The 15140-nt window shown below is 39.3% G+C and overlaps 1 protein-coding gene across 1 annotated transcript; it reads left to right on the top strand.

Annotated features, from left to right (window-relative positions):
- Positions 1–294: 294 nt before the first annotated feature.
- Positions 295–4470, top strand: LOC117828103 (schlafen-like protein 1). The gene is made up of 5 exons (XM_034705096.1): positions 295–430; positions 752–968; positions 2676–2772; positions 3709–4115; positions 4204–4470. Exons 2-5 carry the CDS (start codon positions 756–758, stop codon positions 4375–4377), a joined length of 891 nt encoding a protein of 296 aa, XP_034560987.1. The 5' UTR covers positions 295–430; positions 752–755; the 3' UTR covers positions 4378–4470.
- Positions 4471–15140: the final 10670 nt, after the last annotated feature.

Genomic DNA, 15140 nt, shown 5'->3' with positions numbered 1-15140 from the left:
CAATCATGCCACGATTTTTGCAAATTTTGTGTCCCTCTCACTTAATTCTCATGTGACTTATTGGGACAGTCTCATCCTAGGATTACTCCAAAATGTTTACCCACAATTTGAGACTTTACCCACGTTTAGGTGCCGTGTCCACGTCCGCCTTTCTATGGCTGGCGGCACCTATTTTCAATTTAAACCTAATGGGACTTAGCTTACACCTGGTGTGTTATTTTCAAAAAACAACATAGCCTAACAGTACTGACTGAAAAGTAAAAGCAAACAACAGGATGTGCATTTTTATATTCTGTTGCTAACGGAGCGTTCTGTTCTGTAATGCATCTTAATTAGGACTTGTGCTGAAGAGGATTCTCTCAGTGTTGAGGCTCAGACTGGCTCTTTCACAGCACACACAGGTTGACTTTCAGCAGAGCAGCAGAGAAAGGTGAGTTGCTGGGTTCACTGCTGCATGTTTGCACACACTCAAAAGCTCTGTCATCATCAGCACGGCAGTAGCACTGCTCCCTCGCCACGCCTCAGGGCTTTGATTGATCATTGTTTTGATCAGCCTAGACTTTATGATTTATCAAGTCTCCCCGTGTTCATTTATCTATTTAGCACGCTGACGCCTCCTTATTATCATCTCACACTGTGTATGTTCTGCTGAATCACACACAATAAGCTTCAAGAACAAAGATCTCACTGTTATAGCTCGAGGACTCTCAGCTCTCCACCTTGATTCAGTATCAACCTTTTTCTTTCCCAGCATAATGCATCATTCATCGATAAGACGAGAAGCCATCATGAGTCGGATGAGCCGGTGGGGAGCGACAGTCTCAGCTTTGAATTGTTGGAATAGCTGTGAGCCTAGGAGGTATCGTGTTCACCGTAAAACCAGAAACAGTAGACGCTCCAGGCCTTGTTCCTCCGGTTCAAATCCAGTCCCACCCCAGACTAAGGGAATCCTTACAACACCAGTAGAGGTGAGCTCTGGAGTGATAATGGTGGAACTGTCTGTGTAATGTCTCGTAACAGTGATGATTGTTAACACTGACAGGGCAGTGTTAATGAATGTCCCTGAAGGAAAATATTCAAATGAATGTCAGCAGCGTGAAGTTGTAAAGCCAAGTCACTGAAGACGATAGAGATCGATATTAACAAAGTTTTGTGGAAATTCAATAACAAGCATCTGTGACATACAAATGATGTGATAATGCTTTATTTGGGTCATACATGTGAGTTCAAAAATGTAAACTTTAAATATGCGTAGCTTTGTATCTAAAGCAAACTAGCGTTCAGATTTCCAGACTTCCTTGAACGCATCAAAAATGATCAGTGGTTTAGTGTATTAAAGAATATTTGGGTTTTGAGGTTGGACATAGTGCAGCCTCTGTGTGCCTTACCATTTATAACAGTGAAACTGAGACCCTTCATTTTATTGATGGTCATGCTGTGAAACAGAGCACTGGAAATCCCCTTAAGGGGTATCTGGGAGGGCGATGTTACATTGCTGCAGGTCTATGCAAGTAGAAATGGTTGCATATTCAAAAGCATACAAGCAACACAATGTGGAAAATGTTTGTTTTGAACACACCTCAACAGACACCCTTATGGAGACACATAGTTCTTGATTTCATGGTGATTTTTCTTCTTTTCTGGCTTCTTTCCTATTTTCTCTGTTTACAGTTTGTAAGGGAGTAGCAAAAACAACAACACCAAATTTCTACCAAAGTTTTTGGATGGTTTGAAAACTCCACCCTCCGCCCTGAGGCACGAATAGAGAAACGTATTAGTCCTCAAGGTGACACTGTAGCAGTGAGTTTACATTTTCACAAAAGCTCCTGCTAACGTCATATACAGTACTCCACATTCATCTCCGAAAACCATCATCATCTGGCCTTGTGTTCTGTGGCCTGTTACACCAGCACTGCATAAGTTGAGTCCTAAGTTAGGGTGTAAAGTCCTCACTAAACCATACGTTGAAACAAGTTAGTCTGAAACTAAAGTTGTGTCATTGTTTGGTTTCACCACAGAGAAGCAAGGTTCAAACCAAACTAGTAGACCGTGATGCCCAAATTAATCTAAATATTGTTTCAGATATGACGGCCAATCAGTGAACAGCTTTTTTCTTGATGGGGTGTTTCTTTAAGTGCTAACTCCTGTTAGCCACATTGCCTCTAAACAAGCTGACGGCTAATCATAACTGCTGTAACTTTACCGACAAACAGTAACATAAGGGTAAAATATGACAAAGCACTTTGATATGGTGATAATGTATAATGTAAAATAACAACAGCGACATCTGGTGGTGAAATCGTGAACTACAAAACACGGTACATTATTATAATAGTACTCTAATGTTGTGCAGATGAACAGTGATTACCTCTGCTCATTGGAAACGAAAGTGTAAGATAAAATCAGAGTCATCATTCGTTTATTATTCATTATGCACTTACTCAGAGCTAGGTGGAAAATGTAAGATGTAACTCATGCTACCGTTAAAACTATCTCAGCTGGTGCAATGCCCAAAGCGTTAGTAGAGTAAACTTCATCCTAAATTAGAAATTACGTTCAAACTAGGCTACATTTGAACCTACACACAGCTGGTGCAACCCAGCTCTGGACATGATACATTTTGCGGTTTCTCTGACCTAGTCTCTCTGACTCTTCTGCTTTGATTCCTCTAACAGCTAGTATTACATCAGGACATCACCAAGAGCATGTGGCTCGACTATGGAGCTTATGTTGGTCATAGGACTCGCACTATGGAGTTCAAAGCAGGTTCAGGTGAGTTAACAACACAATACACACTGAACAGGCTAACCATGTTTAAAATTTGAGTCTTTTGGTGTTTGATTGGCAGTGTGGGACAAGCTACTTGTAAAATAGCTTAGTGAGCTATTTTAAATTAAGTCTTATTACACTGAAGCCACTCCCCAAAGAAATGTAACATGCTAACAGCAACACTGCAAAAGTAGCTTGTTACATCAAATATGTTTTTTTTTTTAAAAAATTGAACATCTGAGTCAAAGGCAATGCTATTTGGTGTGTTTTTAGGACTGGCTGCATTATACGCTGACTGCAATTAATGTCCCAAATTACCATGTAAGTTTTATTTGATTCTTCTTACTTCGATGACTGGTGCATTTTCAGTTAAATGAAAAATACATCCATGGGGTAAAGTTTATCTGTTCTGAGCCAGCTTGGAAGGGGACCAGCTCCTTATGTAGATATCAAAGGCTTGTTCTGAGTTAACAAAACTAAAAAGATTTCTGTATTCAGCTGATTAAACACTAATTTAAGCACACTTCGGAATATTGTATTCCATTTCTATCAAGTCTGTTATATTAAAACAGACGCTGCTAAATTTATACACTGTAACTTTAAGCTCCTAAATAATACTTTTATTTTTAACAACACTAATTTGATATTTTCCTGCTCTCAATACTGATCTTTTAAGGTTCACGCAGTAGTATATATTGATGCTGCATTCCTGTCTATAGCCTGATGGGCAAAGACTGCCTTTTCCATGTTATAGTAATTGCTTTTAGTCTTACTGGCAACTTGAAATGCACAAACACTGCAGGAGAGATCAAATCAACAACAAGAATTTACGGCATTTATTTGCCATTTAGCAAGAATAAATTCCTCTACCCTGGTTTTAACTTGTTGAAAGTCAAGCTGTAGATAAACTAATGTGTCTGATTTCTATACTTCCTTCAGGAAATTACATGTGGAACCGTTTCGAGGCAGATGTAGAGAGATACGGCTGTGCCTTCCTGAACAGCGAGGGAGGAAGTCTGGTGGTGGGAGTGAATGACGACGGCTTCGTTAGAGGGGTGCCCTTCAGCAACAAAAGCGAGGATGATATCCGACATCAGGTGTACAGGGTGCTGCATGCCTTCACGCCTACACTCTTTAGCTGCAGCTACAGTTTAAGGTTCCTGCCTGTGGTGAAGCTTGGAGGGTCTGATCGTAACCTCAGGGTGCTGTGCCTCACCTTCAAAGCTCCTTCAGGCTCATCTGAGCCCGTCCTCTACACCTCAGTCCAGGGGAGGGTGCTTATAAAAGGGGAAGCAAGTGTGCGTGGTCCACTGGGTCTACCTGCCATCATAGAGTGGTACAGACAGGTCAGTCATTTTTTAATATTTGTCATTTTAGAATTACATGTTTGCATGTTAATATATTGGAGCCCTAACATGCGTTTTTGTATTACAGAAGTTTCCTTATTTAATGACTCACTTTGTGTGTCAAGACTTGTCCAGAGAAAAGCACTTTGTGGACCACAGAAGGATGATGAATAAGATCATTAGCATTGCAAAATATCAGAATGAAGTCTGCAGCCAGCGTTTCCCAGACTCTTGCGAGAACTCCACATACCAGAGCAGCTAGGGGCATTGAAGCAATTATTGGTGCTGGAGGTCTGAAAATGGAAAGATGTGACCTCTTCTGTCACACAAACACCAAATAAAAAAACAAAGAGAATCTTTCAGCCTCAGAACTATTACTCTCAGTAACACTATTTTTATTAGACTTAATTTATAAAGCACTTTTCATACAATGATATTGTAATATTAAGCGCTGTACAAAAATTAATACAAATTAAAAAAAATAATTAAAAAAAAACATAGAAAATAAAAAGCCCCACCATCCTAATCTCAACCCAGCCCCGACCCCAAAACCCACCCCACAATCCTAAGGTGAAAAACACAATATATGCAACAATAATAATAAAAACAATAAAAATAAAATAAATAAATACGAATAAAAAATAAGTTGCTGAACGAACTGAGGGAACACTCATGATATCTTAATGAGGAAACACTTGAGGTAAAATAATATGTTAAAAATCAACACAAGAAATTAAAGTCACCAAAATAAAATTCATTTCTAAGATAATAAAACACTAAAATATGAAACCATTAGAAGAAAATAAGATGCTATACTTAAAATAAATAGATGCATAAAATAAATAAATAAATAAATAAATAAATAAAACTGTGATGAGAATGAAACTCAGATAAAAGCAAGACTAAAAAGGTAGGTCTTGAGTTTGCTCTTAAAAATGTAATCATGTATACACTGAAGTACATGCAATATACATACTATGTAATCCTAACAGATTGACTATCTGTGAAACAGAGCTTTATAGGTAAGGAATAATGTAAAGTGAATGGCTGGTAATCAGAATCAGAAATACTTTATTTATCCCAGGGAGGGAAATTCAGTCATTACAGAGCTCTTATAAAAAGTATGAAAAAAAAGTGAAAGAAGAAATAGAATAAGATATAAATATGAATAAATTAAAATAATACTAAAACATATACAGAAGCGCAGAATAGTTAGAATTATCTTTGTACAAAAGCACTGAGAATGAAGGAGATGTATAGCAGGATGTTAAAGTGGCAGGAATATTGCACAGAGTACAGGTTATTGTTCAGTGATCAGAAGGAGGAGCTGTACAGTCTGATGGCCACAGGCAGGAATGACTTCCTGTGGCGGTCTGTGGTACATTTAGGGGGGATCAGTCTTGCGCTGAATGTGATCCTGTGTTTCACCAGCACGTTGCAGAGAGGGTGGTGGATGTTGTCCATGATGGCATGGAGCTTTGACAGAGTCCTCCTCCTCTTTGTCACTACAGAGAGTCAAGCTCCACCCCGACAACATCACTGGCCTTACTTATTTACACTGATGCATCACAATCCTGACAGACCCAGATCCAAAGCCAAGGGGTCTTGTCCCAACCTTTCAGGATTGTAAGCTCACTATACATTATCCTGCTAATTACCCAAAGAACAACCAAAGACATGATCAAGGTGACACAAAATACTGGTTCAAAATTGATTTGTTAAAGGTTAGAAAATGTTCCTTTTGATTCCATGGTCGGTAACACTCCAATGGCAGCAGTTTTCTTATCAACCTTTCTTTAGGATGAATCAATATTAAACTGAGCATTTGAATTAATGACCAAGCTCAATCATATAGCCTTCTTATAAATAGTAATCCACATGAAACTGAACATTTCCATTGACAGTAATGTTAGACGAGGTGAACAGGACTCCTGCAGGAGTATTGATGTCGACATTTCTGTCCTCATTCAGCTCTCCCTCTTCTCTTTGATGTTGACTCACCTTTAAACATAAATGAGGCAAAAGTCTCAGCTTTGAACATTGTTGCTGTTATCTCCACCTCTTCTGGTTACAGTGACTTTGTACACTGCAAAAAAAGGTAGCTTAAATATAGGGTAAAAAAAACTTAATTCAAGGGGAAATTTTCTTAAAAGCAGTGAAATGATCTGTCCATGCATCATGTCAATTTTACTTGATAAGAAATCTTGAAATGAGATTGTTAAATCTAGAAATAAGCAGGCTCTGAAAAGTATTAAAAGGGTTGAAATAAGTACAATATGCTGATTTTTTTAGCTCAAACTACTTGAAAACAAACTTCCTACAGCACAGTTATAAGTGAAATAGACTGAATATAAGCAAAGAAAATCTCATTTATTTATTTTGTATAATTAATTTGAGCAAATGAAGGTCTGAGAAGAGGAAAACACCAATTTAAGTTAAAAAAAAAATGAGTCACTATTAGAAAACTACGATTACGCTGTTTCTTGATATAAGCTGGCTAATCTTAAAATAAACCCTAATCCATCTTAAAACTAAAACTAAAATCCTTAAACCAGTTCTTATTCTTAGAATACACCTCTGAAATGTTTCTACAGAAACCATAACAGCTAGCTGGATTACTGGCAACATTTCATAAATGTCAGGATTAACAACATATAACATCAAGAACACTTTAATAGTGAATCAGGGTTGATGCATACATTTAAAACAGTCTTTAGAGCCAAACCAAAACAAATATATTACCATTTTGCACAGCAGAAAGCTGAACTACAGTGGGGCAAAAAAGTTTTTAGTCAGCCACTGATTTTGCAAGTTCTCCCACTTAGAAAGATGAGAGAGGTCTGTAATTTTCATCAGAGGTACACTTCAACTATGAGAGACAAAAATTAGGAAAAAAAATCAAGGAAATCACATTGAACTGGTTATCTGTATAAAAGACACCTGTCCACAGCCTCAAACAGTCAGACTCCAAACTCAACCATGGCCAAGACCAAAGAGCTGTTGAAGGACACCAGGAAGAAAATTGTGGACCTGCACCAGGCAGGGAAGAGTGAATCTACAATAGGCAAGCAGGTTGGTGTGAATAAATCAACTATCGGAGCAATTGTAAGAAAATGGAAGACATACAAGACCATTGATAATCTCCCTCGATCTGGGGCCCCACGCAAGATCTCATCCCGTAGGGTCAAAATGATCATGAGAACGTGAGCAAAATCCCAGAACTACACGGAGGGACCTGATGAATGACCTGCAGAGAGCTGGGACCAAAGTAACAAAGGCTACCATCAGTAACACACTACGCCGAGAGGGACTCAAATCCTGCAGCCCCAGGCGTGTCCCCCTGCTTAAGCCAGTACATGTCCAGGCCCGTCTGAAGTTTACCAGAGAACATATGGATGATCCAGAAGATCCAGAGGATTGGGAGAATATCATGTGGTCAGATACAATACAATACAATTTTTTGGTAAAAACTCAACTCGTCGTGTTTGGAGGAAGAAGAATGCTGAGTTGCATCCCAAGAACACCATACCTACTGTGAAGCATGGGGGTGGAAACCTCATGTTTGGGGCTGTTTTTCTGCAAAGGGGACAGGATGACTGTCTTTGACACAGCTGGGTATTAATTTCTTTAGCTCATTGATTTGGTTACCCAAACCTACATACATTCAATTGTATAAGTATAGCATTAAAAACATACATGATTGTATTCTGTGTAAGAGTCTAAAACTAGAGCTACAGAATCCCTTTTCTTCTCTGTATCTGTGACTTTGTAAATTGGCTCTGACGTGTAAAATGGTTGAGTTCCCCCTCAGAAGTGGATAAATGCAGACAGGAAGCTCATTACATCTAATGTGACCGTGTGGATCTGACTGCAATGTGACTCATCCTCCAGCAGGGGGCAACAGAGCACCAGCATAGTTTTTACCCCAGCTCCTCTTCTTGTTGAAGGGGAAGGCTGTGCCCACTCATTGGTGATTAAGGCTCTGTTGATGAGTCACAAAGAGGGGGTGGGAGGGGGATGGGGCAGAGTGATAGAGCGAAGAAGGAGAAAGAGAGGAAGAAGAGGAGCGGGTTGGGGAGGGCTGCTTGCGTTACCTCCAGGTGTCCTCTCACGTTGCCAGGAGGCTGACAGATTTCTACTGTCTGGCCATGAATCTGCCCGCTCTGTGTTCCCCTGCCAGGGTCCCTGCCTGTCCATTTATCTACTGCCACACATTCATTCACAACATGCACCGGCCTCTCCATTCAGGAGTTCAACAAAGTCCATGCATTAAATGATATTTGACGAGGAGAATCTTCCAAATAGCTTTGAATAGATGAGTCTACAGGATAAACTGTCACAAACATAATGTTCCTTTTGATGACGATTCAATTGAATGGTCAGAGATGTGCTCCTAACATCAGTGCAGGGCTTATTTAGCAAACATTTTACATTCAAACTCCACTCTGAAGACTCAGTTTCACTCTCCCAATCTCTAACACACAGCTCTCTGCCTGCTTCCTCTTTCTGATTTGAGTTTCTTGTGACATATCCGGTTCTGTACTTTTTCTAAGCTCTGAGACACACATCTGGGGAGGTTTGTTATCTCACTTGTTGTATTGGTGCGGTTGACTTAGCTCAAGTAGAACCGCCAGCAGCAGCAGAAGCAGCTGTGAGTGAGTGTCGATCAGCCAGCTAAGCTGCACGGGGGTGGCTGACTAAGTCTTCTTACCATGCAGAAAAACTTTGCAGCCCTCCTCCCGGCCTGCCCACACACGGAGCGTCACGTTGTGTTTTGTTGTTCTTGCGGACGGGTGTCGTCACAGAGGAGGAATTATAAATGCACATAAACAGTTCAGAGAGTCCCAGGTAGAGCTTTACCTGGATACAGAAAACAAAAACATGAACTGGAGGATGACTAATATGAATGTGACTTACACAGATCTTAACTTTAGGGTTATAATCATAACCCAATAAGAGAATGAAGATATGGATTCACTTCACGCATAAACTTGGATTCAAACTGGGATGTTACTGTGATTAAACAGTAACTTATCCAGGACTGAAAAATAAATACACAGTAAATATCGTAACGGTACATGTGAGAAATAAACAACAAGAGGACCATGTCTGTGTGATGTAAAGAAAGAAATCCTGGGTGAATCACTGACCGTATTTCAGGTCGTCCTCTGATGATATTATTCCAGTCTAAATAGATTTGATTTTGGGAGGTACTTCTTTAACCCTCCTGTTATGGTCGTTTATCTGGAACAGCAATAACGTTCCTGGGTCAAATTGACCCGGGGCATATCCAATTATCCAAAAGTGTCAGAACCCCAAAAAATCCCAATACACATTTTTTAAATCTAATTTTAAATTCCATTACTAAGCATTTAAATCAAGATTTAGTAAATTTGTCTTCTTTAATTCTCACAGATCATGGTTCAATTAGGATAACTCACTCGTTCTCCATTAAAACTAATGTTAAAACTTGTTTTAATGTACATTGGAAAGCTCTAAATATAAATACAATAGTTTTACTTGACTTAGATTTTTAATTATTTTATTTTAAATTTTGAATCTTTTTATTTTTATGAAGTGATGTTTATAAATTAACACAACTCCTCTTCTGTCACATGCTGCCCAGATTTTGATGTTGTATTTAGCTGGTTTGGAAGGCATATATTACCTAAAATAGACTTTTTAAAGGGTCAATTTGACCCGCAACATAACAAGAGGGTTAAAGTAATGACGGAGGCTGCATCGGATATCATAAACAAAACATTAAAAAAGATAATAATAATAATAATAATAATAATAATAATAATAATAATAACAATAATGATAATAATAATAATAATAATAATAATAATAATAATAATAATAATAATAATAATATGTATGAAACATCTTTAAGAATGTTTTTATTGTTTTATTGTAATATAATTTTGATATACACTATATTTCAATAAGTGTATCTAAAGCACTTTTAACACTGCTTTAGTCTAACCTTGGGATTTCTGGTCATTTGTGAGTGACTGCTGAGGGATATACTACGAAGTGAGTTCAACATATCCCAGATATCTTTTCCTGATCCGGCTTCACTAAACCTGACAAAGGAGATCATGCTAAACTGTCACACGAAGCTGGTTATCAACATGTTGAGTCAATCCAGAATTACCCTGAGCACGTTCACATGAACGGGCCAGAGAAGGCAACATGTGACCAATCACAGACGCAGACAGTCTGCCAAAGGCACATCCACATGAATATCAAACACTGCACTGATATTAAAAAAATATGAAGAAGTTAAACACATAATCCAGATTAACTTCAACACAGCTGTGTTTGAAACATGAAGGAAGAACTGAGAGATCAGACAAAAACACAGAGTGAATGATCTAATGACCTTTTATTTCCCATCTTAGTGCAGATATATAGTGCAGATAATAACTCTGTTTATTCCCTGACACTGATCTCTCTCTCTGATTTAATCTTGTGTAGTGTGTGGCAGTTTTAGACGTAATATTTCAGCTGCAGTCCTGACGGTATCAAACTGAGCGCTGTGGTTAAAGGACATGATTCAAAGAGATAAGCACGTGCAGTTTTATATTTAATGCAGTAAAACAATTTCATCTGAATAATCTGACTTCAGACTCTGTTTATATATGATGTCAGGAAATATAATCAATAACTGTCATCAGTATTTTATATATAAAATCCTACAGGTAAACAAAGTGTCCTGCCCGTCTCTTCTCCACTGCGGGCTTGACCACAGTTCTCCCCCCTCCTCTCACGATCAGCTCACAGAGCTCTGTGATAGAGCGAGCTGATTGGTCAGTGGGTGGAGTTTACTACAAACTGATCTCTCATCCTGAACATAACCTGTTCCGGAGCAGGTTAGGAGTTCAGCATGAGTAACCATAATGGTCTACCCTGGTAAGGAGTGAACCACCTGAAAATCCAGAGTTAACCATCAAGTTACCTCGATAACCACAAATCCGGCTTCATAGTATACCCCTCTGATGTCAGTGTTTGTACATTCACACTGAATGAGTAAAGAGTTCCTCAAATTCACTGACCTCTCTGATGTTTGAAATGTTGAGGCGATGCACGACATCCAGCGTATGGGGCAGCATCACACTCTATGACATAGAAGTATATATAAAGCAGAAAGTAGAAACTTTAGGACATGATGTATAGATTTTCAGACATTATAAAGTTTGTAAGCTTCCACGCAGTAAAGCCCAACCCTCAGCTTTTCCGCGTTGATCTATAACAGTCTGATATATTGATTTGGCAGGGCATGAAGTCAAGCTCAGCCCACACCACATCAGCTGCTCTTAACACCAGCCCCTATCAGCTGACAACCCTCCTCCACCCCAGCTCCTCCTTAATGATGCTCACTCTGTTCTGTACCTGGGGGGGGGGGTCTATGCTGCTGCTCTCTCTGCCTTTACTTTTCATTCCTTTTCAGCAATCCACATACGCACGTGGAAGGGCAGGGAGCTCCAAGAGTCATACTGCCATATAACATATAGCATGCAGATAATTCTTTAGAGGAAAGTGGTTCTGACTGAACTGGATCTTTTGGTGGGTTTCAGTTTGTTCCTTATGAGAACAGGTGTAGCGAATGATCAAGCTCCATTTGCGCCCAAAGTCTGTTAAAACTGTGGCTTTTATTTGTAATTTCTTGCACTTTTTGGTTTCTTTTATCTCTTTCTTTCTCTGTGTATTCATTTATTTAATTAGACGTGCATTTATTATATACATACTTTAATCTTTGTATTGTTTTTGATTTACCTTTAATTGACTTTAATGCCGTAATGTTGTTGTTTTTCTTGCTCTTCTCTGTTTTTATTGATTTAACCTTTTTTAAATGCTTTTACTGCCTCAGTTGTGTCATCTCATTTTATTCATATTCTTATTTATTTATTTTCTTTAATGTCTCTCTCCTTCTTTGCCTCTTTATCTTAATTGTTGTTTGGGTTTCTTCAGCTGTGGGGTCCTCATGTTGCTGTAGTGTTTGGGATTTTGTCAATGAGTTCTTATATCATTTTGCTTATTGTGCTCTCTGAGTTCTTTTGCATTTTAGATTCTAGCTTTGTTCTCATGCATATTTTTGCTTGTCTGTAAAGCACAATGTAAACTCATGTTATTAAATACACTAGTGATGCAATGAGATAGAGAAATATTTACAGTAATGGTAGAAAATACACTAAACCACCAGAATAAACCAACATTGATTAGATATTTAAATCTGTAGGATATGAGTTAGCAATCATCAAATATGTTCAAATAAAGTTTAGGTGAATTCAACTTTAACATCAGAGAAACTGCAGAATTCAAAACTCCTGGGGTTGTTTTTGCAGCCTTGAGTCAGTCTGTTTGTGACAGCAGTGACAGTTTGTGTGTTATTCTGTGTGTGTGTGCACGTGCACGTGTGGGCATAAGGCATTGGAATATCCCTGCATATGTTTAATGTGTACACAGAGGTTTGCTGCGTGTCTCGTGTGAATAACCTGACCTGTTTTTTTTAAAGGGTTAAACATCAACTTTTTTTCAGAGTTCCTGAATACTGCACGGTTTGCCTCTCCTCACACCAGAGGCGTACATTTACATGCCTGAGTCAACATGTGTTTCATACCCCTGGGAAATAGCTGAGAAACCCCCATCCTCCGTGAGCTGGAGCATCTGACTCACCATGCAACACACGCTTACGATCAGTCGAGTCGTGCAGGTGTCAGCTGGACGAGTCGGGCTCAACAGGAGCGCTGCACTTTATGAAGCTTTAGCATGTCCTGCCTGTTTCTCTGCTAATATTTACACAGAAGTGTTATAGCTTTTGACTGTTAGTAACTCTTATGGCAACAGTGAGTCAGCAGAGAAAGGAAAAGTCACATATTTACAAGGTGTTCAATAAAACTCCACGGAAGGTAGACTCTGACCTCCAGCTGGTGATAACCAGAGGGCAAACAGCCGCCAGTGTAAACAAACATGCAGTGCAGGGACGTAAAGTTGCTCTCCTAAAACAAACCAAAACCACTTCTCTGAACAGTTTTTAATCAACAGAAGTTAATACTTTGACTAACTTACAAACAATATGCTGTAGTTTTACTCATCTCAATTCATGATGTAGATACAAACACCTCTTTACCCACAAAACCATTTAATCTGGATTTAACACAGCAGCATCAAACTGCACTGCATCACTTCAACACAAAATTATTTAACTTGCATCTTTCTTTTCTTTGATTTGTTAAAGTTGTTTGTTGTTTTAGTTTAGACCAAGCAGCAACCTCCGGTCTGAAAATATGTGTCCAATGCAGAAGTGCTAAAAGCTAATTTTTTTCTAACACAGCAATTTTGAAGATATTGAGATTACTAGTCTTCCAATGAGAGGCACAGCTGACTGCGGGAACACTGCAGCTGTTGACTAGGAGGCTCAAACTCCGCCTCTTTACGTCACACTGGCTCCACAGAAGCAATATGGCTGCTGACGACGATTGGCCTCAAAACAGCTCTTCAGAAACAGATGGGTGACGTCACGGATACTACGTCCATATTTTATACAGTCTATGGTATAGACCTTAACTATTTAAATCACCACTCTATAAGAATGTAGCTCAGCTATTTGCAAGCAACTGAAAAGTGAAGTCAAACTCCTCGTTGAGTAATTCTTTACTGCTCCATGTTCCTGCAAACAGAAGAATTTCTGCAGGGAAACATTTCATTTTTTACTTAAAATGTTGTGTTCTTCACGCAGCTCAAAACATTAAATCAGAACTCCATTAAAGAGTGTCAGTCCCCTCATGCTCCATGTTTAAATACTGAACTTTAACATGGTGTCGCTGTCATTGGATGCAATGCAAATTATTTCAAGCAAAAATCGTCCTCCACGATGTACATCCACCTGCAAAATGTAGCTACACATTTAGCATTGCTGCTGAAAGTTTGTTGACTCTAAAGTTAACAAGGCGTCTCCATCGCAAACTATCTAGCGTGGCCAGCCTTTGGTGAGGGGGAGGATGGCTCTCTGCCTCCGCTGTGTGCTCGGCCAGCAGGAAGTGTTTGAGACTCAACAGTGGTCCATTCAAAGGATCCGTTTCTTTATTTGTTTCTGCTCAAGCAGGTTTGTTTCAGCTTTTACTGATGCATCACTTCCTGATTTCTCTAACTTAAGATGAGCTGAGGGTCATTATCACAGAATGCACATTAAAAAATATCAGCGGACTCTCAAGGAACTGCAGTTTTTTAACATGTCCTCGTTTACTTTTCAAAACCAGAGGTTGCTGCTTGGTCACATCATGATGGCTACGCTTCCCTCTTCCTAACCTGCGATAAACGTCCAGTTTGTTCCCTTGGAAAGTGAACATTACTCTCCAAATAACCCATCATGTTGGCTGTCCTCTGATTTACCTGCTCAACAAATAAGATTCATTATTGTTCAGGCAAGGCAGCCAAATGAATGTAAGAGAGATAATAACAGTTTCAGATATGGAGGGTTTTTCAGCAGAATAATGTCATGCTTGTTAGCGAGGCTCAGGAGGAAGATGGGCTGTGACTGCTGTGTTCCAATCAAATCAAAATGACAGAGTGACCTTGGAGAGGCACAGTGAGGATATATTTTTAGCCAGTCGTTCTCACAGGGATGCTCTTTTTTTCCCACTGCACTTTATTATTTTATTTTTGTTGGGCGCAGGCTGCACGGCTGCCTGGCTCCCTACTATAGGGACGTCTGTTTGCAGAACAGAACTCATGAGACAATCAGGCTGAGGGAGTCGTCCGCTTCACATCACTTCTCTTTTTGACAGGTCTTTTTTCGAGCTGTGTCAATAGAGGCCGGGGTTTGAACACTGGGAAGTGAGCTTGACTCAACTATTGAATTCAGGTCTCCGAGGTGCTCGGGGAGTTGTTGCTCACTGAACTGTTGGATGAAACATTTTTCTTTTAGTCTGATTGTTGCCTCATGTTTCATGACTTTAAAGGCTGGCAGCTTTTGTTCCGATACTTTTGTGTTGGTTGTTAAAGAAAGAAAAATGGGCT

This window comes from Notolabrus celidotus, chromosome 16 (assembly GCF_009762535.1).
Source record: "Notolabrus celidotus isolate fNotCel1 chromosome 16, fNotCel1.pri, whole genome shotgun sequence".
NCBI classification, from domain to species: Eukaryota; Metazoa; Chordata; class Actinopteri; order Labriformes; family Labridae; genus Notolabrus; species Notolabrus celidotus.
This window is presented reverse-complemented; position numbering and strand designations above follow the sequence as displayed.